Here is a 25,467-nt window from a genome sequence, read left to right as displayed (position 1 = left end):
TTGGCCTTAATGTTAAAAGCAAATCCCAAGCTCCTAAAAGCAAATCTCAAGCTCCTACCATTTTGCTAGTTTTAGGCTGACCATGGAAACCTGTCAGCACCCACCTTTCATTCCCTTCTCCCTCTGTGATCCAGGCACTTATATGCCTCTAAGTGTAGTTCATAACTTCTACGTTAGCCATACTATTCCAGAATAGTGCTAAGCCACCCCTTTTCCCAACTGGCTTCACCACAAAGCAACCTTCACAGTTGAGCCTCTTCTTCAATCTAGTACACTTCTCAGCTCTTAACTTAGTCTCCATTAAGAAGACTAAGTCGAGTTTCTACTCATCCACCATATGGTATAGGTCTTGAACTGCCCGAGAGTTCCCAAGCCCTCGATAATTCAAATTCAAAGTTTTCATAGTAGTTACTTGATGTGAACCTTCCACACTTTCATAACTGCTCAGCCTACCTTTTTTATACTTCAAACTCTCTGCCTCTTCATCCTCCTCATTATCTTTCATTCTTTCCCGAGTGATACAACCACCAGATCTGCCTATACCCTCCCCTTTATATCTAGCTCTTTTCTTCTATTTGCCCTTTGCCTTAGACATTTCTCTTTACTCCCCTTAACAGTTGACCCTGGGACTTCCATTAACTTCTTTATCTCAATGGGCATAATCCCCTTACTTCTTGCCACTTCCTCTTCTTCTATCCTTCCTCTCCTTACCTCTATTAATATTTCTTTTTCTTTCACAGTATCTAATAGCTTAAAATTCATAGCTAGCTTTTCAACACTCTTACCTCTCCCATCACTACTCTCATCCACACCCCCATCTTCAATGTCCACCCTTACTAGATTAGAACTCACATCTTCAATGTTTTTCTTTCTCTCATCCTTTTTATTACCTGCTGTTATTACCTCAGCTTAAGATACCCACCCACCCACCCCCTCTTCTATATTTGTAGGGTAACTATCTGCACCCATATTTATATCTGTAGAGCCCTTTTTTTTTTCATTATAGTACCTGTTCTTTAATCAGCCCTGAGCCATGTCCCATACTGAACATTCCCTTCCTCTTTCCCTTCACATCCTTTGAATCCATGAATTAACAGCCACATGAAAAACATAGCCTAGGCAGCTTCTCATACCTTGATTAAATGTGAGTCAAATAGTCATGGCCTCCCACTCCATACACGTTGCTTATCAACTTGATTAACAAATGTTATGGTGAAAACATTCCTACCAAGTTCCACAAATTTTGCTAGCTTACTTACTATCCATACTTTCATCATCGTGGACTCTGTCACTTCCTTGTTGTTACTCCTTTCCATATAGACCTTCCCTACCAGACTACATTCATCTTTATATATGATTTCTTCCGTCACTCTCTCATTGATTTCTATGGCCTCACCCTTATCCTCCGTTAGGCAAAGCCTCTCCCATTTCTCTTCTATTTCATTAATCTCTTTCACTAAGCTAAGCACCTTCTTCTTCGCCTTCCTTTTGCATTATCCACAAACAACTTTTTTGGTGGCAACGCTGCCCCATAATCCGCCTCCTCCGTGTCCCCACCATACTCATCTACCACTCCCCACCATACTCCTCTACCACTCTGTTACATTCTCCCCTCAATTCTATTAGAATCTTTTATGGTTCCCACAACTCCACCTCAACCTTCCATTATGAAGGAAGTGAGAAGACTTTTTTAGAATCCGAATATATGTTGGGAATTGATAGACCCACACCTGTCACCTCCAAATAATAGAAGGCAAGGAATTAAACATATAACATGCATGCATGCGTATGCTTTCCAAGTTTACAAGTTAGGAAAGGTTGCTTTAAAAAAAAAAAAGTTAGGAAACGTACGTCCAACATGTTTTCTATGTACAAAAACTTGCATCGCATGCAATTACTGGGAGAGGGGCCAACTGATTCACGCGTTTAAAAGTAAACTTACGAGGGGCGGCGTGTCTACGACTACAACCTCCCCCTGTTTATTAATTCAACTTTCAGGACCTTCTAAATTATGAGTAGGACCAATATATATATATATATATATATATATTGGGACAGTGCTACAATTTGCTCTCTTTATTTTAATCTACATGAGGTTCTTAACTGTAATTGTTGCCAACAGAAACGCTCTAAAACCAAGGCTCGGAAGTCGGAAGTGGTAAAAATATAAAGAAATTTTTTATTTATATCTCTATATATACACTATATATTACATTTTTTTTCTCTTATTAAATGTGTAATATATGAATAATGAATAGAAGAATTTAATAAATTTAAGAAGAATAAAATAAAATAAAAATATTTTAAAAAAATATATATATTATATAATGTGTGAAAATGATGAATAATAAAACTCAAAATATAATTCATTATAACGTGACATGCAGAGTGATATCTGTCTTTGTTCTTAAAAGTAAAAGTAATAAAACAATGTTTGTCTCAAAATACATTCGTCATCCATGTAATTTTTTTTTCTATTTGTGGTAACTCCACGCATTTTTTTTAAAAAAAATAAATAAATATAAAATTTATATAAAAAAAAATTAATTTTTTAATTATGAATCCTATTCCTTTTGAAAAAAAATATGTGGCCTTGCACAACTTATAAATATATCAGAGCTACTAAAATCACGTGGAAATTTTATGTGATTTTGACCGAGAGAAACACTAGTCTCACATAAAAATGGGTACCGAATTGTGTTTTTATTTTTATTTTATTTTTTTATTTGATGGTTAATGAATTTTTTCTTTTAATAATTTTGTAAATTTTATTTTATATTTTAAATTTAAAGTGATTTAAAAAATATTTAAAAAAAAATAAGAAAAAATTTGCACTCATCGGTACACATTTTTTAATGCGAGTAGCACTGCTCTTTGAACAGATTATGTGAGACTTCTTATATTGGAAAATGATTCTATGTCTCTTTAATTTGATCGTTTATGTATTTTATTTTATTTTTTAATATTTATTTTTATTTAATAATTAAAAAAATAATTATTAATATATTGATATTTTTTTATTTTTTAAAATAGAAAGGACAATTTACACGAGTAGCAACAAGTAGGCAAACTTAGGTGGGACAGTGCACCACCCTCTTATAGATAGTCTCTTTCATTGTCAATCCACTTCATGACTTATCTCAGTCAGTCCTTAATTTGGTAATGCTATTCGTCATTAATTAACGAGGGTTGCCTGATCTGGTTCCATGCAAACTATGTACATTCGTGTTATTAATTACTGATGTTGGCGGTCGGCCCAAGGTGTTTTCGCTAGTTCGCCTTCGATTGAGATGCATATTATTTTTTTTTTTTTAATAGGAGATGCATTATATATATATCTATATATATATATATATATATATGCATACCATTATTTTGGTAAGGGTCGGGAGAATACTCCTGAGCAGCATATAGGAGGGGCGGAACTAGTAGCACAAATATAGAAATAAGAACAGATGACTGAATAGGACTAGATAGTAGATAATTGGAAGTAGTGGAAAATGAAAGTAATGCAGAAAGTAAGAAAATAATGCAGAACCAAATATTTAGAACTGGTGAATAATGAAAATAACAGGACCAGATAATTGGAACTAGTAATAATAAAAATAAATTGAAAGCAGGACCAGATGACTGGATAGGACCAGATAATTGAAACTTATTAATAATAAAAATAAATGGAAAACACTTAATAAGAGTAACAATATTTATTCATGATGAAAATAATTTACAAATATAAATTTTAACAAAACGTGTAAGGATTTTCTGGAGAAATCCGGATAGTATGAAAGGGAGAAAGGAGAAATAGGTAGTAAAGGAAGAAGAAGCTATTCCGAAAGAAATGAATCCTAAAACCAGTGATCTTCTTCTGAATCAAGGTTTCCTATTTTATAGATAAAGAGGGCACCAATTACAATTATTAAAGCGATAAAGTGAATAGTGAATAGAAAATAGGAAATGGCTTTCTCAGCGTAAATTGCTGGAGAGTCATTTCTAAGCACTGAAAGTAGCATGAATCTAATAGTTGGAGACTAATTAGTCTTAAAAAGGATGGTAGTCTCTCTTCAACCCATGTCGAATCAAGTGAGGAGGCCAATTAGTCTTTAGGACGTACCGCCTTCAACAGTTCTTGTCAGTTTGTGCCAACGAATAATTCATCTTCAGATAACCTTAAGGTATCTTCTGAATCATGTCTAAATATATTGTTGTATAGGTCAGCAACTGAAATTTCGGATGATGCTTCCAACTTATTAGCTTCATCAAAATTGTCTTTTTCAATGGATTTCTTTAACAAATAAATCAAATCTTTTTTATTAAGCCCTTCAAGAATATTATTCTTTTTAGACTTTTCTGATTTATCAAATTTAATAGTTACAGAAGAGGAAGCAACAACTTTTTCTCTCTATTTAGTATTCTCAGTAATAGTGGTCGCTTGGATCAGTGGGTATCCAGGTAATGTCGATTGATGAACAATAACAGGGATTTTCTCAGTATTTTTAAGATCTGGAGCAGTCTGGATATCTATCTCACCATTTGACAAAGAAAAGTATTGAACCAACATGTCACAATTTCTCTCATAACTCCATTTTAGAATCCAAGGGACATCCAATTTTAAAACAATTGCATTAGCAAAACCTTTAATAGATGTCTGAAATTGTTCAGGAAAAACTTTAGGAATGGGGCCAAACTGGTTCCACCATTTTAAGAACCAAATGGAAAATTTGCCTTTAAATTTCTTATCAAAATTAAGAAATTAGAAGTGACACATGTTGTAGTCTGAAACAACATGAATTTGGACCAGGCATCAATGTAATCATAATAGCAATAAATAATTTAAGAATTTATAAGTCTTTTTGAAGTAAATGAGTGAGTATCTCAGTCTTATTCAATAATAATGTTCAAAATGTAAGTATTGTGATAAATCAATTTTGATTTATCAATTTTATCATAAATGAGTTTAATAACAATGTATTCTGTTTTGAGCAGAATACTAAAATAATACTAGAGGTTTTTGGCCGGATTCTCAGGAATCTAGTAAAAACCTAGAGCAAAGGAAAATAGCTGGAAGCTATTTTGAAGGGGTCTGTATATATCGATCGATTAGATTTAATATAAAACGGATTTTGGGAAAAAAAAAAATTTAATATACTCAGTTTTCGAAGCAGAGGAATACTGAGTGGATTTAGCAAAAGACATTGGTTTAACATATAGGTCATAAGGGGTAGCAATAGCTGAAGCAAATGGAGCAGATTTAACAGTAGGGATACTCCCAAAAGTAGTAAACCTATTAGCAATCTCTAGTGGGGAAGCAGACTCATTTTTAATGAGCTTGAGATCAGGAATTGGTGGAGGTGGAGCAATTATATTTCCTCTATCTTTCTTTTTGCTCATGGTTGCTGCAAGAATTCACGAGTAAAAAAATCAAGAATTGAATTATCAAAAGTCAAAAACACTTAATATAGCTTGTAATCGGGCAAAAATATGTTTTGATGTAATATTTCAAAATCTTTTTCTAAAACATATTTAACACTTTTGCAATCAATGCGTAGTAAGAATTCTTTGTTTAACAAATTACTTTGAAATTTTGAAATGCATAGTACTATAGATAATATTTCTTTCTTAATAGTACTATAATTAAGTTGTGCACTATTCCATACTCCAAAATGGAATCGAACAATTTTGTTCGAATTAGCCTGGTAAAACAATTTGTTTCAGAATGCCACTATAACCAATGTCAGAGGTATCTGTATCAACGATTTTAAAAGAACCAGAAGTAGGGATACCAAGACACAGAAGAGTCTTTACATGTGCCTTAATTTGTTTAACAAGAGTATTATGAATTTCGGGCCAAGAAGGAGGATTATTGTGTAGTGGGCTATATTGTTTCCTCATATTTTGATAGAATTCGATAACATAATTGAGAGAACCAAGGAATCTCTGGAACTGAGTTTTATCAAGAACAACATCAAGAAATTGGATAACCTTGTTGATGGGCCGAATTTACTTTCAGAAATATTATAACCAAGGACTTGGTTTGAAACAATTTAATCTTTTTAGCAGAAACAACAAGACCATTTAGTCTAATGATATCCAGAAACGATTGCAAATATTTTCAGTGTTCATCAATAGACTTGAAAATTTTGAGAACATCATCAATGTAAACAATGTTGAAATGAGTGAATGAATTGAAGATATCATTCATAATATTTTAGAATTCACTAGGATCATTTTTAAGATCAAAATGCATCACATTCCACTCGTAGTGTCCAAATAGATAGTAAAAACAGTCTTATACTTATCTGACTCATTAATCTGGATTTGTCAAAATCCTAACTTTAGGTCAAACTTGGAGAAGGCAACTGCATCAAATAACCTATGAATTAAGTCATTCTTGTTGGGGATAGGATATTTAATCCATTCTAAGATTTTGTTTAAAGATTTGTAGTAAGTAACTAGGCGAGGTGTCCCTCACTCAATTTCTGCATTTTTCTAGACATTAAAAAGTAACACAAGACCAAGGAGATTTAATAGGCCTAATAATTTGTTTAGAAAACAAATCATTGATTTCATTTTTACAAAATTCTAAAATCTCACTATTCATTTGAATATGTCGAGTTTTAGTTGGAATGTTTTTCTCACAAAAATCTTTAATATAAAGTAAAGAAACAACATGTTTCTTCCTATGCCAAAAGGCATTTGGAAGATCAGAACAAATATTATCAATCAGTTTTTAATGAAAACCACTGATTTTTTATTGAAACAAAGTATTAGAGAGTTGTTTTGAAATCTTTTTTAATTTGATTTTCTGTTGTAGGAAATTCAAATATTTTGTTTTTTCAGAAAATAAAAATTTCAAATTTTATCAGTATCAATTTTAAATTTTGAAGTAAATTGAAACTTAATTTTTTATCCAAAATGACGAATAGTAATACCATTTTTCAGAAAGAATGGATCGGTGGTAATCCATCCGACAACATGCACCTGACTTGGGTGTACGTGGAAATAGAACAGAACACGCCCATACTTTTTGGTATTCTAGGTCCGTATGCGTCATACGCCATGCCATCTAGCCAATGGCAAAGAGCCAATAGACAGGCGGCCGGTCAAATACAATGTCTTATTAATAGCTTTCGCAACTCCCTCGATCCTGGTCTGGTACCATGCATTTCAAATTTTCATTACTCAGTCGCCGGAGTTAATTGTATCCACTACGTTTTTGGAGCCACTTGATTTTGAAGACAAACCACTTTTAGCAACAACCCATTGGAAGTCATCGCTTTCTTTAATTTTCTATTTAAATTCCCTCCATATCCTCCCTCCATGAAAGAAACTTTGTGTTAATTAATCTTCTTCTGATCTTCGTCATCTAGTAGTACTGCATCTTCACTTTCTTCTTCAATTTGTTTCTTTTTCATCTTCCTAATTAAACCATGGAATTTGAGAAACTCATGTTGAGAGAAGCTCTTAGTGCTCAAAATATGAACCATAACCATAGCAAAACTGGTAATGGGAGCACCGGAAGCGCACTTAAACCGAGCAGTACTTCTCGGCCTCCCGGTGATCTTTGCCACGGCTCTCAAGCTGCCTCCAGGACTCTGGAGATGGGTCTGCCAAGGAACGAATCGGCGGATAGAAAACTATCCTGGCTGCGCTCTCAAATCATCGGGGGCGATGCAGAAATAGATTCTCCATTCGGGAAAAGAAGACTCACCTATGCTGATCACACTGCCTCGGGTCGATCTCTTCGATACATCGAGTATTTCCTCATCAACAATGTCCTTCCTTCCTATGGTAAATTAGCATTATTATTTTTTTTTAATCATTATCATTCCTTTGATTAGGATCTAATTGATTTGTTGCTCAAATTCGTAAATTGGCTAATGGAAATAAAAAAAAGGTTTGAAGTAGTCAACTTTTAGCTTGCTAGCTGCTTCCAAGTCCGTCATTTCTATTCGAGATAATATTATTTTAATTTGTTCATGTTTGACTTGAATCTCATCGCCTTCGTGACTTCTTCATGTGAAAGAAAATGGGTGAATCCATCGTTATCTATCAACCGTTGCATTTCTTTAATTAGTTCCTTAATTTCGCTTTCTGGTTAAATGTTTTGTTTCAAGCATTGGGAATATGCTGGTAAAACTTCCCCCCCTCCTCATGATGTGTAGGGAACACGCACACGAGTGACAGTTATGTGGGGCACCGGACGACAAAAACAGTGCATGAAGCAACGAAGTACATCAAGAAATGCTTAGGTGGTGGAGAAGACGATGTGCTCTTGTTCTGTGGCTCGGGCACGACCGCAGCTATTAAAAGGCTTCAAGAAGTAATGGGCATTGCCGTGCCATCGACGTTGAGAGAGAGGCTACTAAAATGCCTTGGAAATGGAGAAAGGTGGGTGGTTTTTGTTGGGCCTTATGAGCACCACTCGAACCTTCTTTCTTGGAGGCAAAGCTTGGCTGAAGTAATAGAGATTGGTTTAGATTCCAATGGTTCATTAGACATGGAGACTCTAAGACTGCAACTTGAGCAATATCAGTCTGCAAACAGGCCAATTTTGGGTTCTTTTTCTGCTTGTAGTAACGTGACTGGAATTTATTCAGACACCCGAGCAATTGCTGAACTTCTTCACCAATATGGAGGTTTTGCATGCTTTGATTTTGCAGCAAGGTACGTAAGATTTGTGTATAAGTTTATTTTTCAAATGTTTCTTTACCGCATCAAGATGCCGACTTTCTTGGCCTAAAATTTCAATGTTTTCAGCGGGCCTTATGTGGAGATTGACATGAGATCCGGGGAGCTTGATGGCTACGATGCAATTTTCCTTAGTCCACATAAGTTTCTTGGGGGACCAGGATCGCCCGGCATCCTTCTGATGAGCAAGGCACTTTATATGCTAAAATCTTCTCCACCATCGACTTGTGGAGGTGGAACTGTGATTTATGTCAACGGCTTCAACGAAAAGGTAAATTATATATATCCATGGAAGATCCGAGCAAAAAGATGCTGAGGAAACTTCATGAGATGGTGGTTTACTTTTAAAGTCCTACTATATTCACTTGTTAATCTAGTACATGTTTTGCAGGACACGTTATATTTGGAGGACATTGAAGAAAGGGAAAATGGTGGCACTCCTCAAATAATCCAAACAGTTAGAGCAGCCTTGGCTTTCTGGATTAAGGAATACATAGGTTACGAGGAGATTGAAAAACTGGAGCAAACCAATATAGAGAGAGCGCTTAAGAGGCTTCTCCCAAATCAGAACATATGCGTTCTAGGAAATACAAGCACCAAGAGACAAGCTATCTTGTCTTTCCTTGTTTACAGTACCACCAATTCCTCCTCGGCTGGCCTAAAAAATGGGTGTAATATTGACAGCAAAGAGAGATGGGAGGAGCAGCTATACATGTGGAGAGAGACGGGGAACAAGAGAGACAAGCCTCTTCATGGACCATTCGTTGCAGCTCTCTTGAATGACCTTTTTGGCATCCAGGCTCGAGGTGGGTGCGCTTGTGCTGGACCCTATGGTCACGTTCTGCTTGAGATCGATGAGTCCCACTCACTTGCCCTCAGAGCTGCCTTTCTCAAGGTAAATGGTTCTTAAATTGTTCCTGCCATGGAGCTCTGAAAAATATCATGCAGAAAACCTGTGTTTTGAGCTGATTTTTTCTCATTTTTTGTTCGACAGGGTTATGTTGGATTAAAACCCGGATGGACTAGGATCAGCCTTCCCTACTACATGTCCGAGGAAGAATTTGAATTTATTTTAGCTGCAGTGGAATTTGTGGCTATTTATGGGCAACGTTTCCTTCCATTGTACTACTTCAATTTTAGAACAGGAAACTGGGCTTTTAAGAAGAAAGCACTCGAGGAACTACTCGTGGAGGAAAACAAATGCAATGTACACGTATTGCCGTTGGCCAGTGCCATGGATGTAGCAAATCAAGAACATCGCAATTCAAAAGCGTTCGAGGATGTAGGAGCTAAGCAAGCAAAGAACATAGATAAGTATACAGCATATTTAGAAGCGGCTAAGCATATTGCCAGTCTCCTCCCCAAGTTCCCCTCTCAGCGTAGAGTTCCTGAGGACATAGATGTCAACCTCATTCTCTTTCGAGTCTAGTCATTTTCCCCATTCTCGATTAATGCTTGTGGTAATTTCATTATTACTATTCTTTGTTTCACTGCTGAAGTTTTATTCGGCACTAAAACGTAGAAAATATATTTACAATTATAATTTGTACAACTATCGTATAATCTCTTTTATAAATATGAATAAAACATAAAATCTACATAAAAAAATTAAATTTTTAATAGTGATCTCAATTTTTTTCAAAACGATTACGCAAAATTTGTACGATTGTATGTAGAATTATTCAATGATATTATTTCTAATGCATAACTTAAGAAAGCTTTTGGATGTCCCCATTTTTTTTTTAAAAAAAAATTATAATTCTAACACCAAAACTAATCTTAAAGTCCCGTTTAGATAATGAGATGAGATGAGATAATTATAAAAATTAAATAAAATATTATTAAAATATTATTTTTTAATATTATTATTATTTTAAAATTTAAAAAAGTTGAATTATTTATTATATTGTGTGAGAATTTAAAAAAATTATAATGATGAGATAAAATAAGATAAAACCGTTTTCGTATCAAACGAGACCTAAATGGTAGACTCAATGAGGAAGAATATGCAAAATATAAAAGGAAACGTGTGTATGTAACAGACCGCCTGATTTAGAAGTTACTGGAATTGGTGTCAATTGATATCGCCATAAACTAATTGGCTTCAAAATCAGAAAAAAAAAATAATAAATGAAAATCTAGTGCGCCCCCCAACAAAGAATAAAAGGAAAGTAAAAGGAAAAAAAAAAAAAAAATCATGGCTGACAGCGGACCGAAGTGATATATAATATGATAGAATAACAAAAGTGAGACTTTTTTAAGGAATTCAACCGGCTTGGTTGCGCCACACTGCCACGGCCTCTAGCCCGAATCTCTGAGGATGAAACAATCTTCAAGACCTTTTCATGTCTAAAGACAATTTGCGATACCCTTATTGAATAACAGACACCAGCCAAACAAGAACACAGAAATATAAGCTTTTAAACTGATGAAAACTGCACTGACTTGCTCAAAGAGAGAGGGCGAGGAAATGCAGGCTCAACTACCTCATTCACTCTCTGAGTTGGGAGTGTTGTAGGCTGGTCGCCCCCTGTGCACGAAAGAGGGTGGCAACCTATGGTTAATAAACGCATTAAAACTACCTATCAAAATAATAATAATAATAAGTGAGGAAGAAGCTTTATCTTTGTTTCCCTTCATTACATATCCCCTCGAGGAAAAGGAGCCCGGGGCTCTTTCACACCCTAGTCAGTGGCAACTACACCTTTGGCTTTGCGCAAAGTCCAAAATTAAAATGTAGGACTGTGCCCCTACCCTCAAGAAAACAAAAATAAAAAAGCTAAGGGTACCCTCTTCATCCCAACTTATCTTGGTTCAACATGAGACACTTCACAAAAACGTAAAAATATAGTGAGTTAAGCATATATTAGAGGCTAGATGAGTTCAATAAAAATCTTGTTTGGTTTTCAAGAAAATGTAAATTGAAGATCTTCCATTTTTTGAACGTGAACATGAATTTTCAGACATCATGTTAAATTGGGATGGTGGGGGTAGTGATTAACAAAACTAAAATTTACACAAGAAGAATTTGCATACAAACCAGGAAAAAATTGTTCGCTTTCAAAGGAAATGGCTGGCCATCAAAAGTTGTGGGTTTTCTTTGTCTTCTTCGACATCCATTGAGGCTTCAGCTCTTATTTCCTCGACCCTTTTATCCCAGATACCATCTATTAGCTTCCAAGTTTCATCATTAATGACTTGGGTCTGCGCAAAGATTGAAATGAGTGTTACAAGCTGGCACTATGATAACGTATGAAAACATAGAACTCGAGTATACATTTTCACATACCTCCATTGGGCGGGGAGCACCAAAGGTTGAATATCCAACATTTCCAGGTGCAAATGTAACCCTTCCAGGCAGTGTAATCCCATGGATTCCCCATCGTCCAGCATAAATTAGAGCTCCATATTCATCAGCCGGATTCACAGCTGGCTGAACATGTAGCAAAGGAGTTTTGACCTCAGGAACTTTCACATATTTTGACCCAAAAATACAAAACCGTATAATGTATGCAGTTAGAAGAATAATCTAAGGCGGCATCATTGCCATAGCAAGCCCACAGCAGGTTCAAAGAATTAAAATGCAAAACTGCCTCTAAAGTAACAATCATTGCTCTAGTCTGAAAATAACTGCGACCATGTTATTTGATGCATACCTGTCAATGGCCATGTCTCCATGGTTTCTGTGTGCGCACATATTATATATACATAAGTTTTTTTTTTTTTTTTTTTGAGGGGTTGTTTTTAATTTTGGACCAAATACATAGCTTTTATGCTCAACTTTTTCCACAGAAAAAATATCCCCAAAACTTCACCGTCCACCTGCAACTAGTAACTGAATATGCAACCATAAACCATACAAAAACTTACAGAGAAAATCTGTAACAAATAAATTGTCATTGCTTCTCACTTCATATATGTAATATACCACACCTCTTACTAGCCCTGACCATGAAAAACTATACAAAAAAATCACAATAGAAGTTCTGATAGTTGGGAGATTTTTTAAAATCCTAGGATCCTAAAGCAACCGACATAGAGTGATTGATAATAGATTATCGCAGAGTAGTTAAGGCAGCAAGGATTACAAAAATTATAAACTTGACATCTATACCACAGAATAACATTAAATGTACGAATACTGAATGTACTAAACATGAATTCTACTTGGATGTGATGAAGACCAGCACAATGTGACAATCAGTAATCTTTTCCTGAACTCAAGAAATACCTGTGGTATTCGTGGAGCCCTATTATATATGTCCCAAATTTCTCCAGCTTTAATCTCTCCCTTCTCAAGTAAAACATCTGCCCAACATGAAAACACGCAGCCTATCAGCACCAACTATAACATTAAACTGAAATTCAATCGAATATTTGAGCTTAACTACACAAATGGCTACAATTTTCTCATAGTATAACTAAATGATCACATTCACCACTTTTAATTAACTTAAGTTTTTTGGATAATTGATCATTCAAAATAGATAAGAGCAATGGGCCTGAGTTCGAATTTTGATTCCATACTTTATATCCATTTTAGTTGAATATTCCACGTACTAAGCATACTTATTTAGGGAAAGTTCTGACTCAGGTACAAGGGGAGTGCTAGAATATAATTAAACATTGAATTCACCCCTTCCTATTAACTCAGGATTTTGGAACAACTGATAATTTAACAAGTTCAACTGACAACCAAATGCAAGGCATTGTTCAATTAACTAATAAACGAAACAGAAATTAACATGACCTGTGATTGTCTCTACGGCTGAATGGTATTCTCTCAAGACAGAAGAGCATTTTTCCACGGCATAACGCATGTATTCATCTCTAAGTGCTTCAAGTTTGGCAGCAAGCTGTTATAGTGATGAAAAGTAACTGATATTACATATGTACTCCAGAAAAGCTCTTGTTCCAAAAATAATACACACACACAATTGGAGTTTTATGAGTTGATCTTTCAACGTACATTTGGCACAAGATCACCTTGATTCCTGTAGTATGCTTTCCCAAATGCTGTCATTCCTGTCTGTAGAATCAAGAATTCCGTGCGCTTTGAAGCTTCTAATGTAGCCTTTCCAGAGATCCAACACACATTGTCAACCCCAAACATCTCCTCCTCAATTACTCTTGCTAAACATTGGCGCCATCAGTGAGAAATAATCACATTTACTAGAAACCAAAATCGAAATTTTTTTTTTTTTTTTTTTGTTAAGTAAGAAAATCGAAATAAACATATGAATAGCATATTCAGTGAATCACTCTTCCTCAGTAATCAGGATTGGTTAAATCACATAGAAACACCTGCTAAGAATATGATCTGATGGCAAACCATTTAAGGAATCCATAAAATTAATTGAACATGCGCGTAGTTTTTCTGCACATGATGCAGTAACTACATTTGAGGTTAAAATTCTTCAGGCCTAAATAGTAAATTCACTATACAGGTGCCATAGACTTGCTATGTGCACTAGTAAATCAATAACTATGCAATCCAAAAGCAAAACTTCATACAATCTATACCCCAAAAAGTTGGCAATATAGTAACGTAAAATACAGTTTGTACGCTTACTGTGAAATTTTTGAACCTCTTTCCAATGGTTTATAAAATCAAACCTAGTAAAACATGTGTGAAAAGGGGTGCTCAAGATCGACCTGGAATCTCGACCCAACTTGACATGTCAGCTTCCAACACATGTGAGTTCGGATGGCCAAAGACCTATAGGCTTCTGACATGTCATGGGTTGAATTCAGAATAATGTTGGTGGGATTCTGACTTCTGACAAAGCCCTTTAATGCTTCCTCTTCCAAATTTGTTTCCCACTCTCAATACGTCCCAATTAACTCATTATCTAGCCACATGGAGGAGAAAGTCCACCCAGCATGCACTACAGCTGTCAATCACGCGGTAGTAGTCAACGGAATTTTGGAGAGAATCATCCTAAACCCTCCCCAAAGGGGGAAAAAACCAATTTCAGTGAACATATTTGTCACCCAACTACATTCACCGCATTCCTTAAATGTATTGAAATACCCCCAAAGGGATGCATAGGTTTTTCATGAAAGAATTTGATAATCAACAAATTTTCCAAGATTTAAATCGTTTAGAACATAGTTCTCTTCTCCATCAAATACAAGTTCATACTTCTTTGAACTCAACTGAAGCCATACTCAAGATAATACATCAATTTACTCTATTAAATAAAAGGAAAAAGAAGCATGCAACATATTTGGAACAAAATCTCAGAAATAATGAGCAAGAAAAACAAAAGCTGCAGGGAGCTATCGAAGATGATTATGCAAAACAAGGTAATATTTTGTTACTTACGAGCACATGCACGCACAATTGAGTTCACATAATCTGATTTTCTTAAGAAAACTCTTCCTGAAATTTCAGCATACTGCATATTTGGCTGGCTACGGATGGATTTTATATCTGTCTGCAAAAGCCATTTGCAAACTTTAGTTTAAACTCTATCAAGATGGGGAACCTCTGACCAAATGAGATGACATGAAAATGACCTCAGTGAAAGGCCGATAGGAATCTGGGAAGTAGCATGCAAGAACAGCAACTGCTGCTTCTCTGTATGCCAATCTCAGTTTTAATTCCTCTGGAATTTCTCTACTATCTTCTTGGCCTGTTTCAAATGTGCCCTTTTGCTGCAACTCGTTAAATATACAGAGAAGTGAAAATGCATTAATTACATGTCCAAGCAAAAGGGCTTAATCTTTCCCAGTAAGAGATAGGGAGGCACAACAAACCCTTTTCAAAGCCTCTAGCAGCTCTTCTCGTCCAATGTAATCTAAATCCTTACGGGCAGTCAATATTCCAGCTTCGTTCCTGTCATTCAATTGAAGAAAGTGTCAGATTCTACGTTATAGCGTTGAATTGAGAATGGATAGATGGACTAAGAATTTATCACAGTATATTCTGCAACTCTGCCCCAGTAAAATCATCTGTAAGATCTGCAATCTCCTGAAGGAGAGCTTCCTTTTCTCCCTCAGAACGAAAATACTTATTTCTAGCATGCACCTGTGTTGCACAAAATATAAATTAAGTAAACAAACAACAAACGGGGCACCAGACCACTCTACTGCACAGCTCTTTCTTTGTTAATGTATTACTCAAAAAGTAACTTAAACCAACTGTAATACAACAAAGATAAAAGATAACCCATTCAAACAATTTTTTTTATTGGTAAACAACATTTTATTGATAAATAATCCATTCAAACATATAAAGCAAGTAAGATGTATCAAGTCATCATTATCAATTGAAGTTCTGATTGTAAGAGGTTCATACATTACCCATTTGTTCTTTACTTATTTATCTTTCTAGCTAATAAATATGTATATATTTATGTATGTATCTACAACCAACACACATAATTTTTGTAGTCCCAGTCTATATAAATTATAATGAGTGATACTGGCCGGCATGGACAGTTTTAGGATGGGATTGATGCCACTGCTACGAAATATCAAGAAAGCTAGAATTTTAATTTCTTTTGTTTTTTTCCTGCTGTTAAAAACTCCAGTTTTGCAACAGTTGTGTTCTTCACTCCAACAATGGAATAAACATATTGAGCAAAAATACCTTCAATATGGCCAATCTACCATCTTTTGATGGCAAACCAACTCTTATGATCTTGTCAAAACGACCCTTCCTCAAGAGAGCAGGATCAAGAATATCCAATCTATTCGTTGCACCTATGACCAGCACCTGACAATGCAGAATATGGCAGTCAAAACCAGATAATCTCTTCTTTCCATTCCAGGAGAAGATACAAAAGCATACCTGTGATGTGGAAACTTTAAATCCATCCAACTCAGTCAGTATCTGAAGCAGGCCCTGTTCCCTCTCTGCACCACCCTATACGTACAAAGCAAATTACACATGCAAGGATATGAAGGCAGACTATGAAAAATAAGAGCAGGCATAGGCAAAACCATTAGTACATTCTGAAGTTAACATGATATGGCATACACAAAACTCAAATCTGGATTTTCCACTAACATAGCTTCATATAATGACGTAGCCATTGAGAAAGATTCAAGTAGCTTTCTCTGTACTTGGAAAAGAAGCCTATTTATATGGCTTAAAATTCCAGCATATTATATCTATTGTGGATGTAAATCAAGCCCTCCCAGGAGTTGAGGATTTATTGGCCTGGTTTGCTTTCAAGACTAAAACCCAAAACTTTGAAAACCTCTCATCTCATCATTACAACTTTCCCAAATTCCCACACAAAATAAAATAAATAATTCAACTTTTCAAATCTCAAAACAAAAATAATATTAACAAATATATTCTAACAATATTTTATTCAACTTTTTAACTTTAATTTCAACTCATCTCATCTCTAAAAACAAACGAGGCCTAGTGTTACAATACATTTGCAAGGACAGACCCCTCTCAAGCCAACCATGACCCAGAATTTCCAGAGCAAAGAAGAATATGCATAAAAAATTAAATACAAAGCAAGGATATTCACACAAGCAACTATACATTTAGTTTTATATTTGGAACAGCATTAAAGAAAACATAGTAGAAAACACAACTACGAATTGGTGACGTTCAGTAAACATGTGCTTAAATTAAATTAAATTATCTTACCCCACCAATATCAGGTCCACCACGCTTGCTACCAATAGCATCTATCTCATCAATAAAAATAATGGAAGGTGCAAATGATCTGGCACTAGCAAAAAGATCCTTAACACGGGATGCTGCCACACCAACAAACATCTGGAAAAGCTAATCAGTCAGCCAATTCTTGTTCAAACTCGAACAGTAGGAGAAAAAAAAAAAAAAAAACTCAACCAAAATAAGGATGATGAGTGCAGTTAGCATGCAGGTTGGTAAATGCTCATTTCAATGACCATAAAAATAAATAAATAGCAGATGCAACCAATAGTTTAGGTGAAGGAGCTAAGAATCACAATAATATAGAGAAGATTGGAGCAAATCTAACAAGAGAGGAAGGCAAATTATGCTTCATGGAAGCATATCAGCCAATCAAAGGAACCTAACATGAATTTCGAATCATTGCAAACTAACTCAAGATAAGAATAAAGCATATGCCCACTGATATATTTATCATTCTATACACAATTTTAGAACTATTTATTTCCTGTTCACATTAGGGAGACCAATATCTATTGCCATGTTCTTGGCTGCAAAATAAAGATTTACTTTCAAAATATTTTTGGTTTAATATCTTAAGCCAGAGTAAGAGAGAAAACCTTAAGGCTAACCCCGCTGTCACCCTTCACCTAAGACACCCTACCACAGCCATAGACAAGGCCAATGGACTTCGGCGTCTCTGCTGAGGGCACTTCCAGCGTCGGTCCGCCCTCCGGCGACCTAGAATTTCTCAAATTCCACAAAGACGTTGAGGAGATTTCTCAGAGGCATCGTCGACCGTCATACCAAGGCCTCCCCGACACAGACAAGACTGACGGGCTCTGCCAACTCCTCTAAGGGCACTCCGACGTCAGTCCTCCCTCTGGCGACAAGATTCAGAATCTTCAAGGAGATCTCTCGGACCGTCGTCCGTCGGATCTATGTCTCCACCACCACAGACAATACCGTCGGGCTCAAGCGACTCCTCTGAGGGCACTTCGACGTCTATCCTCCCTCCGGCGATAAGATTTTCTCAAGAAACCACTCCTTTGATTTCTCCAGCACAAACCTACATCAAATCTACATGTTTTGGGAGATGATGCCGGAGATGACGAAGTGAGAGGAACCTTGATATTTTAGGAGATGATGTTGTGATTTGGGACCAAAGGATGATGAAGCGCGATGCGAATTCATTTCAGATGGAAGGTGAGAGAGGTTAGGAGTGATACCCGCATGGTGCGAGACGGGGTGGACCCTTCCCCACACCCCGCCCCGCACCATGCGGGGGGCAAGCTTTTCAACCCTGCACCCCGCCCCCTGGAGGCGGGCAAGGCCCTCTGCCCCGATGCCGAGGGCAAGGTCAAACACCTCATCCGCCCCGCCCAAGTCAATACTGCCCCATGGCCCATTCGGTTTAAAAGTTATTTATGGGTCCAAAAATATTTTTTAAACCCAAATTATAACATAATTTAAATTGTAAATTAAAATTTATAAATACAAAAAAAATTTAAAACTAATAAAATAGTTTTTAAACTCATTAGAGTTATATTTTAGATTGTTTTGGCCTCCTAGGCCAACCTTTATATAAGAGGCCAAGGCAATACAATAGTCATACTTAGCAATGTGGGACTCATTATAACTTGAATACAAATTAAAGTCTTCAACACATTCTATATATTTATATACAATATATTTATATAAATATAATATATTAAAATTTTTTTTTTTATACATAGTGGGCCGGGGCCCCACTAGGTTTTCTCCCTATGGGGCGGCAGCGGGGTGGACTGGGGCGAGGTAGAGGGCCCACGTTGCCCATCCCTGTGAAAGGTGGTTGAAGGTGGAATAAAAAACTTTTGTTTTTACAAAAGAGGGAGGAAATAGCTTTCGCATCTTTGAACGTAGTAAAAGGATAACTAAGTTCATGTGCCTATGTGGGACGGCAGCTTCATGGGTTGGTAAGGGGATAGAGGATTGTTTAGAACTCATATGTCATGATGATTTCTTCAGGGAGTTAAGGATGGGTAATGGAGTTCTCATCATTCAACATCATACTAACGCATGGGGAAATTTTCTGCAACTTTCAGAATTCCAGAATGGGAGGAGGAAAGGTTTGTTGGTGATCCCCTGAAGCCGCAAATGGCATCAGATGGAAAGGTTTTCTGAATTCCATTCGAAGCGTCACTAGGTCCAAAGTCGTTTTTCTGAAGCATGCAAATAAAGGGGAGTTCGTTGATGGAAAGACAGTGGGAAGGCCTTCCTCTGTCAAAGGTGCCTCGTACACCTCGGTGTTAAGGTCACCGGCGGGTAGTCCGGTCAAGAATAGCTTCGTGGCGGAAGGAAAGGGTAAGACACTTGTAGGAGACAAAGGCTGTCAGGTGAAATTGGGAGAAGTGGAGGGTAAGCACCATGTGGTGCAGGGTGGAATGGCTGCCTCGGTCGAGTGTGGGAGAAGTGGAGGGGGTCTTGTGGGCTGTTAAAGCTCAATTGACGAGAGTTATTGAGTATGTGAGAAATCTTATGATTAATGTGGATAAGGGGTTGGACCTGGTCACGGGTTTGGGTGGTGGGTTGAAAAGGGACGCGCGCGAGCGCGGGGGGAGGGGGGGTGGTTTGAAGGCCTCAAGTGTGCTAGCAAAGGGCACTTCGACGCCGTCACAAATAGGGTCATCGCATACCGGGATCACTGTTCACACCGATTTGCCGTCTAACTGCCCTCAGTCACCAGTTGCAATTGGGGTTGGTACCTTTTTCTCGGGTTCACTTTCAGTTGAAGATGGGGGTCCTTCCAGGTTTTGAGTACTTTGTAAGAAGCAAACGAGCTTCTTTCAGAAGATGAAAATGGGGTAATAGAAGATAGTGCTCCCCCTACCTGTTCTATGCCTCCTGAGGAAGTAGTAGGGTCTGACAAAGTGGCACAGAAAGGGTCATCAGGGGGTGGAGCACCTACAAGCAATGTTCTCGTCGATGGAACGACGACACCTATGCCAGAGGTGAAGGAACCTCTAATCGTGACAGCAACAATGGGCAACAACAATATAGCTATTAAGGAGGTTCGGGATTTGAATGCAGAATACTGCGGGGATGAAATTACGGATTTATCGTTGGTGCCTTGTGAGGAGGAACGTCTAGGGTCAAGAGAGTAGTTGGGAACTATGTATGGAGATAATGTTGCTCCCCTGGTTTCTCTTCCTCCAACAAACAAAATATTGGGTGGTTCTGCATAAGGTTAACAAGATTCAACATATTATGGGGCTTTCATACGGAGGATGTAAAGACCAATTTAAAGCACTACTTACTGCGATAGAGGCGGGCCACTCACTTGAAACCAAATCAAATTTTAAGAAAAGCAAGGAGTTAAAGCGTATTTCTTGTGCAATCAACTACAATGCTAAGGGAGGTAGCTCAAGTCGAGGGAAGACAAAAGGGAGGGCATTATAAAAACGTCCTCATAAAGGGAGTTTCGGGGGGAGTATTAGTCTTACTGGGGGTGGGGGTTGGGGAGGTGTGTTCTATTCTAATTCGGACTTTATGTATTTTGGATAGATTTCTAATTTTCATGGGCTTTTTGGGTCATTTGGGGATAGTTAGTATGGGCTAGGTGTTTTCTTGTATACGTCCCATGTACTTGGTTACTCTTATTAATATATATAATATTTTTACTTATCAAAAAAAAAATTTTTGGTTTAAAAACTGCCAAATTTTAACTTTTCTTATGGTTTTGAGTCCAAGCATCGTGCTTTTAGGATCAGACGGATTGATGGTTCCATATTTTCAGCCACTCCATTATATTAGAAGAGATGCACCTGGACTGAACTCAGAAGCTATGGTGAACCAATTAAATTTCAAATATGACCTTTATCATTTGAAGCCACAATAGTTCTGAAGTGACAGCTATTATGGCCCTTTTTACATAACCCTAAACGCTAAGAAAAATCATGCCTCACCTCGACAAAATCAGTGCCATTTGCTGCAAAGAAAGGAAGTCCTGCTTCACCAGCAATAGCTTTAGCCAACAATGTTTTACCAGTTCCAGGAGGTCCATGGAGAAGTACGCCCTTTGGGCTATAGATCCCTTTGTCCTGGAACTCTTCATCATTTTTTAAAATCCGTACAATCTCCTGTAGTTCCCTCTTTATATATTCCTGGCCAGCGAAATCATCAAATGTAACACCTGTAGTCTCTTCTGCTGATATAAATTTTGCCCTAGGGGAAAGGTAGCTAAAAGTTAGATCCATGAAATTTTGTGGCAAAAATCATTTCTGCAGATATCTTCACAACATGAATATGTATGATTGTCACTTTTCAAATACAAATTGATATTAACAATAATTACTATGTAAAGTTGTCATGATCTATGCAAGAACTCCAACGACACAACACACGAGGCTTTGATTTATCAAAGAAGCATCCATTTCTACAGGTAATTGACCTTTTCTTAAGAGTAGTAGAACACCTTCAAGTCCAGTTTGCAAGGCACACATCAATAGGGACCTACATATTCTGGAGCGTAATATATCCATAGTCAATATCTTATCAATAGCTACATTCTTAGTTAAAAGAATCTTTAGGAGAACCAGATTTCCCAAATGAATTTCCGTGGGCTTTGCTCCATGGCTCAGCCTTAAAAAGCATCACAATGAAAACAAGATCCAAGGAGAAGCATGCTGGTAGGTTGAAACTTAAATAATACATCTCAATTATCTATGCTTCAAAATGCTCAAAGATAGTAGGGCCACGCCATATTTAGCATCAAACTTGTCTCTGAGCCACCTCTTTCCTCAGCCCCTTATATATGAAACGGATTTAATCAATTCATTCCTTTAATTTTGCAGATTTTCAAGGCAAAAACAACTCGCTCACCCTCTGCCCACTCACAAAAATTCCTACCCATTTAAAGTACAGAGATTTGGCTTTTAGCAAGCAGGTGACTAACAAATCAACTCTACAAAGAAAAACACAATGACTGAAATTAATAGTGCATATATTACCAAGGAAGATGCACAAACATTTCTCAAAAACTCAAATATATTAGAGATAGCATCAAATATACTACTTTAATGCGTGACCAAGAGAGGAAAAAAAATACAAAATGTGGTACTTGAAGTTCTCATGTACAAAAAGAACGGAAACAATTGACTGAACTTTAATGCTATTCATATACAAAAAGAAACAGATTAATTTTCCAACAACCAAGTTACCAAGAAATCAATCTCCACTTACCGACTCTGGCCCAATGATCCAAGTGCACGACGCTCAAGCGGCAGCCTGGTATTTTTGCTAGGAGTTCCCAAATCACAAGGTATTAACTTTGCATAAATCGGCCTCATTATGCTATCAATCCAGAGATATAAGACAATAGATAGGGCAAGCCGCATGGACCATATCACTGTGGTTGCAACAGTTGAGTACATTTCCGCTGGTACTGAGTTCAGATTAAAAACATCAACATTTACTATTTGCTGATGCAACTTGTGCCAAACATCATTCCAACAATCAATTGGCATATGGTCCACTGCATGACGCCGAAAAATAATATCTTTCTTTGAATTCCCATCTATTCCTTCCATTTTTCCATCTCTGTAGTACGGCAGGATCACTGTGAAAATAGGTATATTGTGAGCGGAAGATATCAAGGAATTAAAGATGATGCATGACCAGTTACCAAGTTCTTGGAAATCAACTGGCATTTACAGTTACCATCAAGGGATGGAAGAACAACAAATATGTTTCTAGAGGCTAAGCCAAGCAAAACACTACAATGAATTGCTCAAATAACAATATCTACCGGCATAATATTATTAGACCAGATGTAGCACTTGGACAATGCAACTGAATTTTTTAAAGTAACATTGGCAATGATGCCAAATCATCAAAGCAGAGAATAAATATGCACATGCACATCAAACAACCAAAAGGAGAAGGAACAAGTGAAATTGTGCCATTTTGGAAAACTATAGACAAAAGACCATGATCTTGAATTCTAAATTTCAAAAATCAATGATGCTATTCCACAGACTGCGTAGCCAACATTTGACACTCCAAGAATTGTCATACGATTTGGTCCTCTCCATAACTCTAACCCATTCTAACATTGTAGCATGTCCACTAATTTTACAAACACAATGCACAATAGCCCCCTTACGCTCTAACACTAGTTACAGTTCTTTCTGTTTTTACGTTGCTTCATATTTCAGTCCAGTTGTATAGGTCTATACAAACTACTAATTGATATACATATCCAGACTTACATGCTACAAATTGAGCGCTTGGATGGCACTTTAGTATTTTTTAAGTAGATATCACTTAAATTATAAATCTGAGTGGCCCTAATCCTAATAAACCACCTCAGGCTCTAACCCTAACCATTCTCTGATTTTTAAGGGAAAAAACTAATGTCAATTTATCCAGTTAAATCTCTCTGAGTGATTTCATCCGTACAGAAATAATCTGATTGAAGGAACTCAGGAAAAATCCATGCTTAGACCACAATTTAAAATTAATGAAACCATCACTGTGGACATTATGGATATTTTTTGAATCATAACATAAAGTCTTTTAATTAGTGAATTGCTCTTATCCCAATTAATAGGAATTAAAGCTCACCAATGAAAATGACAAGCCAAAAAGTTTTAAAATTTGATATTAAAATAATAGCAATTAAGAAGTAAGCGTAACCTGATATTGTTTGACCATAATTCGAGTACTCCAAGAACTGGACATTGTTTGAGTTCAGAAGTCTCCAGAAATCACTAAAGTCAATCCTGTGTGAGTTCTCAGGATCCCACTCTGTTCCTTTCAACTTTCCGCGCATACTCAACAAGGCCCTGCTCCAATACGAGGCCATGACAAGCTGCCTCTCTAGCTGCATATTGGCCTTGTTCTCAAGCTCTTCCAACTTATTTATCCGTTGCCTCTCTGCATCCTTCAATTTCTGAAACATTACAAGACTGAAAAGTTTTAGAAATTGAGAAATCCCAATGAGTTATATATATAGCCAAATGGGTATCGGATTTTTCTCAAAACATGAACTAAGAAACGTCAGGGACTACAGACTCTGAAATAGTTGTTTTCCAGAAAATCTGCCACACCAAAAAACTAATTATTAAAATAATACGATTCACACATTTTTTGCATCCTCTTTAGATTGATATATGCATATTCCCATGGACACGTCAGTGGTTTAAATCATAGAAATTACTAATTTTTAGTACATGGAAAGAGAGTGAATTCACTAACACCTATATCTCCATACACATGACAAATTCCAGAATTACGCACGAACGCAGTATAAGTCGTCAAGCAGAAAAACATCAAATTTCATAACCAGTTCAATTAAGCCTACTTCTACTTAGCTTGGCTACAGTCGATTTTCTCATTACTCAATAAACCCAGAAAAGTCGAGATTTGAAAGCAAAACCTCGAATAGCTGAGCGGACTCGTCGTCTTCCACTGCCTTGGTGGATCCTATAACTGAGTCCGAATCCGAAGCTCTAAAAGCACTAATTCTGAGCTTCCTATGGTCAATTAGGACTGGCAGATTCTTGGAGCGTAATTTGGTTCTATACACATGAGTTTTACAAGGTGCGCAAAAGGATAAGAAATGTGGGTACTGGGTGAGAAGGGTTTTAGAGGGGTATAAGGGCTTTAGGAGTTGAATGGAATCAACAGGATTCGAGAGGTGGGTTTTCATATTCTACCATGAAAAAAGTGGGTCTCTTTCTCTATTTCTTCTTCTTTCTCTCTGCTTCCAGCGTGAGAAAATGGCAGAGAAAATGTTCGGAGTTCTATCCAGTACAAGCGCCTGCGCCTGCGTTTTTCTTGTTGGTCCCTTGAGACTGAAGCGGCGCGTGTTATTTCTGTCGAACGAAACAAATCGGATTAGATAGTTCGATTTTAAGTAGACTTTTTTTTTTTTTTTTTTTTTTTTTTTTTTTAGTGTAAGTAGACATTATTGAAAGGGTTGTGCTGTGCATCAGCCGGAAGTCGCAGCACACCACATAGATTTTTTTTTTTTTCACTTAATGCACTGAGTGTGCGGCTGCTGCAGCGTACAATAGGCTGATATTTATATTTTCTCTTATTGAAACTATATAACAATTCATCTGTATTAATCTTTTTGGACAATTATAAATAAAAAAAATTTATTTTCA

The 25,467-nt window shown here is 36.8% G+C and overlaps 2 protein-coding genes across 4 annotated transcripts; one reads left to right on the top strand and one right to left on the bottom strand.

Annotated features, from left to right (window-relative positions):
- The first annotated feature begins 7,226 nt into the window (after positions 1 to 7,226).
- Positions 7,227 to 10,218, top strand: LOC108996102. Its single transcript, XM_018971877.2, has 5 exons — positions 7,227 to 7,788; positions 8,163 to 8,664; positions 8,758 to 8,959; positions 9,080 to 9,583; positions 9,683 to 10,218. Exons 1-5 carry the CDS (start codon positions 7,428 to 7,430, stop codon positions 10,115 to 10,117), a joined length of 2,004 nt encoding a protein of 667 aa, XP_018827422.1. The 5' UTR covers positions 7,227 to 7,427; the 3' UTR covers positions 10,118 to 10,218.
- A 498-nt stretch (positions 10,219 to 10,716) lies between these two features.
- On the bottom strand, positions 10,717 to 25,169 carry LOC108996326 (probable inactive ATP-dependent zinc metalloprotease FTSHI 4, chloroplastic). Of its 3 annotated transcripts, XR_001996997.2 has the most exons (18): positions 24,735 to 25,169; positions 23,993 to 24,248; positions 22,538 to 22,913; positions 21,262 to 21,520; positions 17,306 to 17,437; positions 16,487 to 16,561; positions 16,286 to 16,411; positions 15,612 to 15,721; positions 15,451 to 15,529; positions 15,211 to 15,348; positions 15,017 to 15,128; positions 13,658 to 13,821; positions 13,439 to 13,544; positions 12,920 to 12,996; positions 11,978 to 12,121; positions 11,729 to 11,892; positions 11,175 to 11,218; positions 10,717 to 11,058 (listed from the first exon to the last, which is right to left on the bottom strand). XR_001996997.2 is itself a non-coding variant. In XM_035692738.1 (17 exons), the coding sequence occupies exons 1-16, from the start codon at positions 25,005 to 25,007 to the stop codon at positions 11,749 to 11,751; spliced, it is 2,571 nt and encodes an 856-aa protein (XP_035548631.1). In that variant the 5' UTR covers positions 25,008 to 25,169; the 3' UTR covers positions 10,717 to 11,242; positions 11,729 to 11,748. The 3 variants fall into 3 exon arrangements, 2 of the variants coding, with proteins under 2 accessions (XP_035548631.1, XP_018827704.1); XM_035692738.1 differs by having other exon boundaries at positions 10,717 to 11,242; XM_018972159.2 differs by having other exon boundaries at positions 10,717 to 11,218.
- Between the last annotated feature and the right edge of the window lie 298 nt (positions 25,170 to 25,467).

Source organism: Juglans regia, chromosome 1 (genome assembly GCF_001411555.2).
Source record: "Juglans regia cultivar Chandler chromosome 1, Walnut 2.0, whole genome shotgun sequence".
In the NCBI taxonomy this organism is placed as follows: Eukaryota; Viridiplantae; Streptophyta; class Magnoliopsida; order Fagales; family Juglandaceae; genus Juglans; species Juglans regia.
This window is presented reverse-complemented; position numbering and strand designations above follow the sequence as displayed.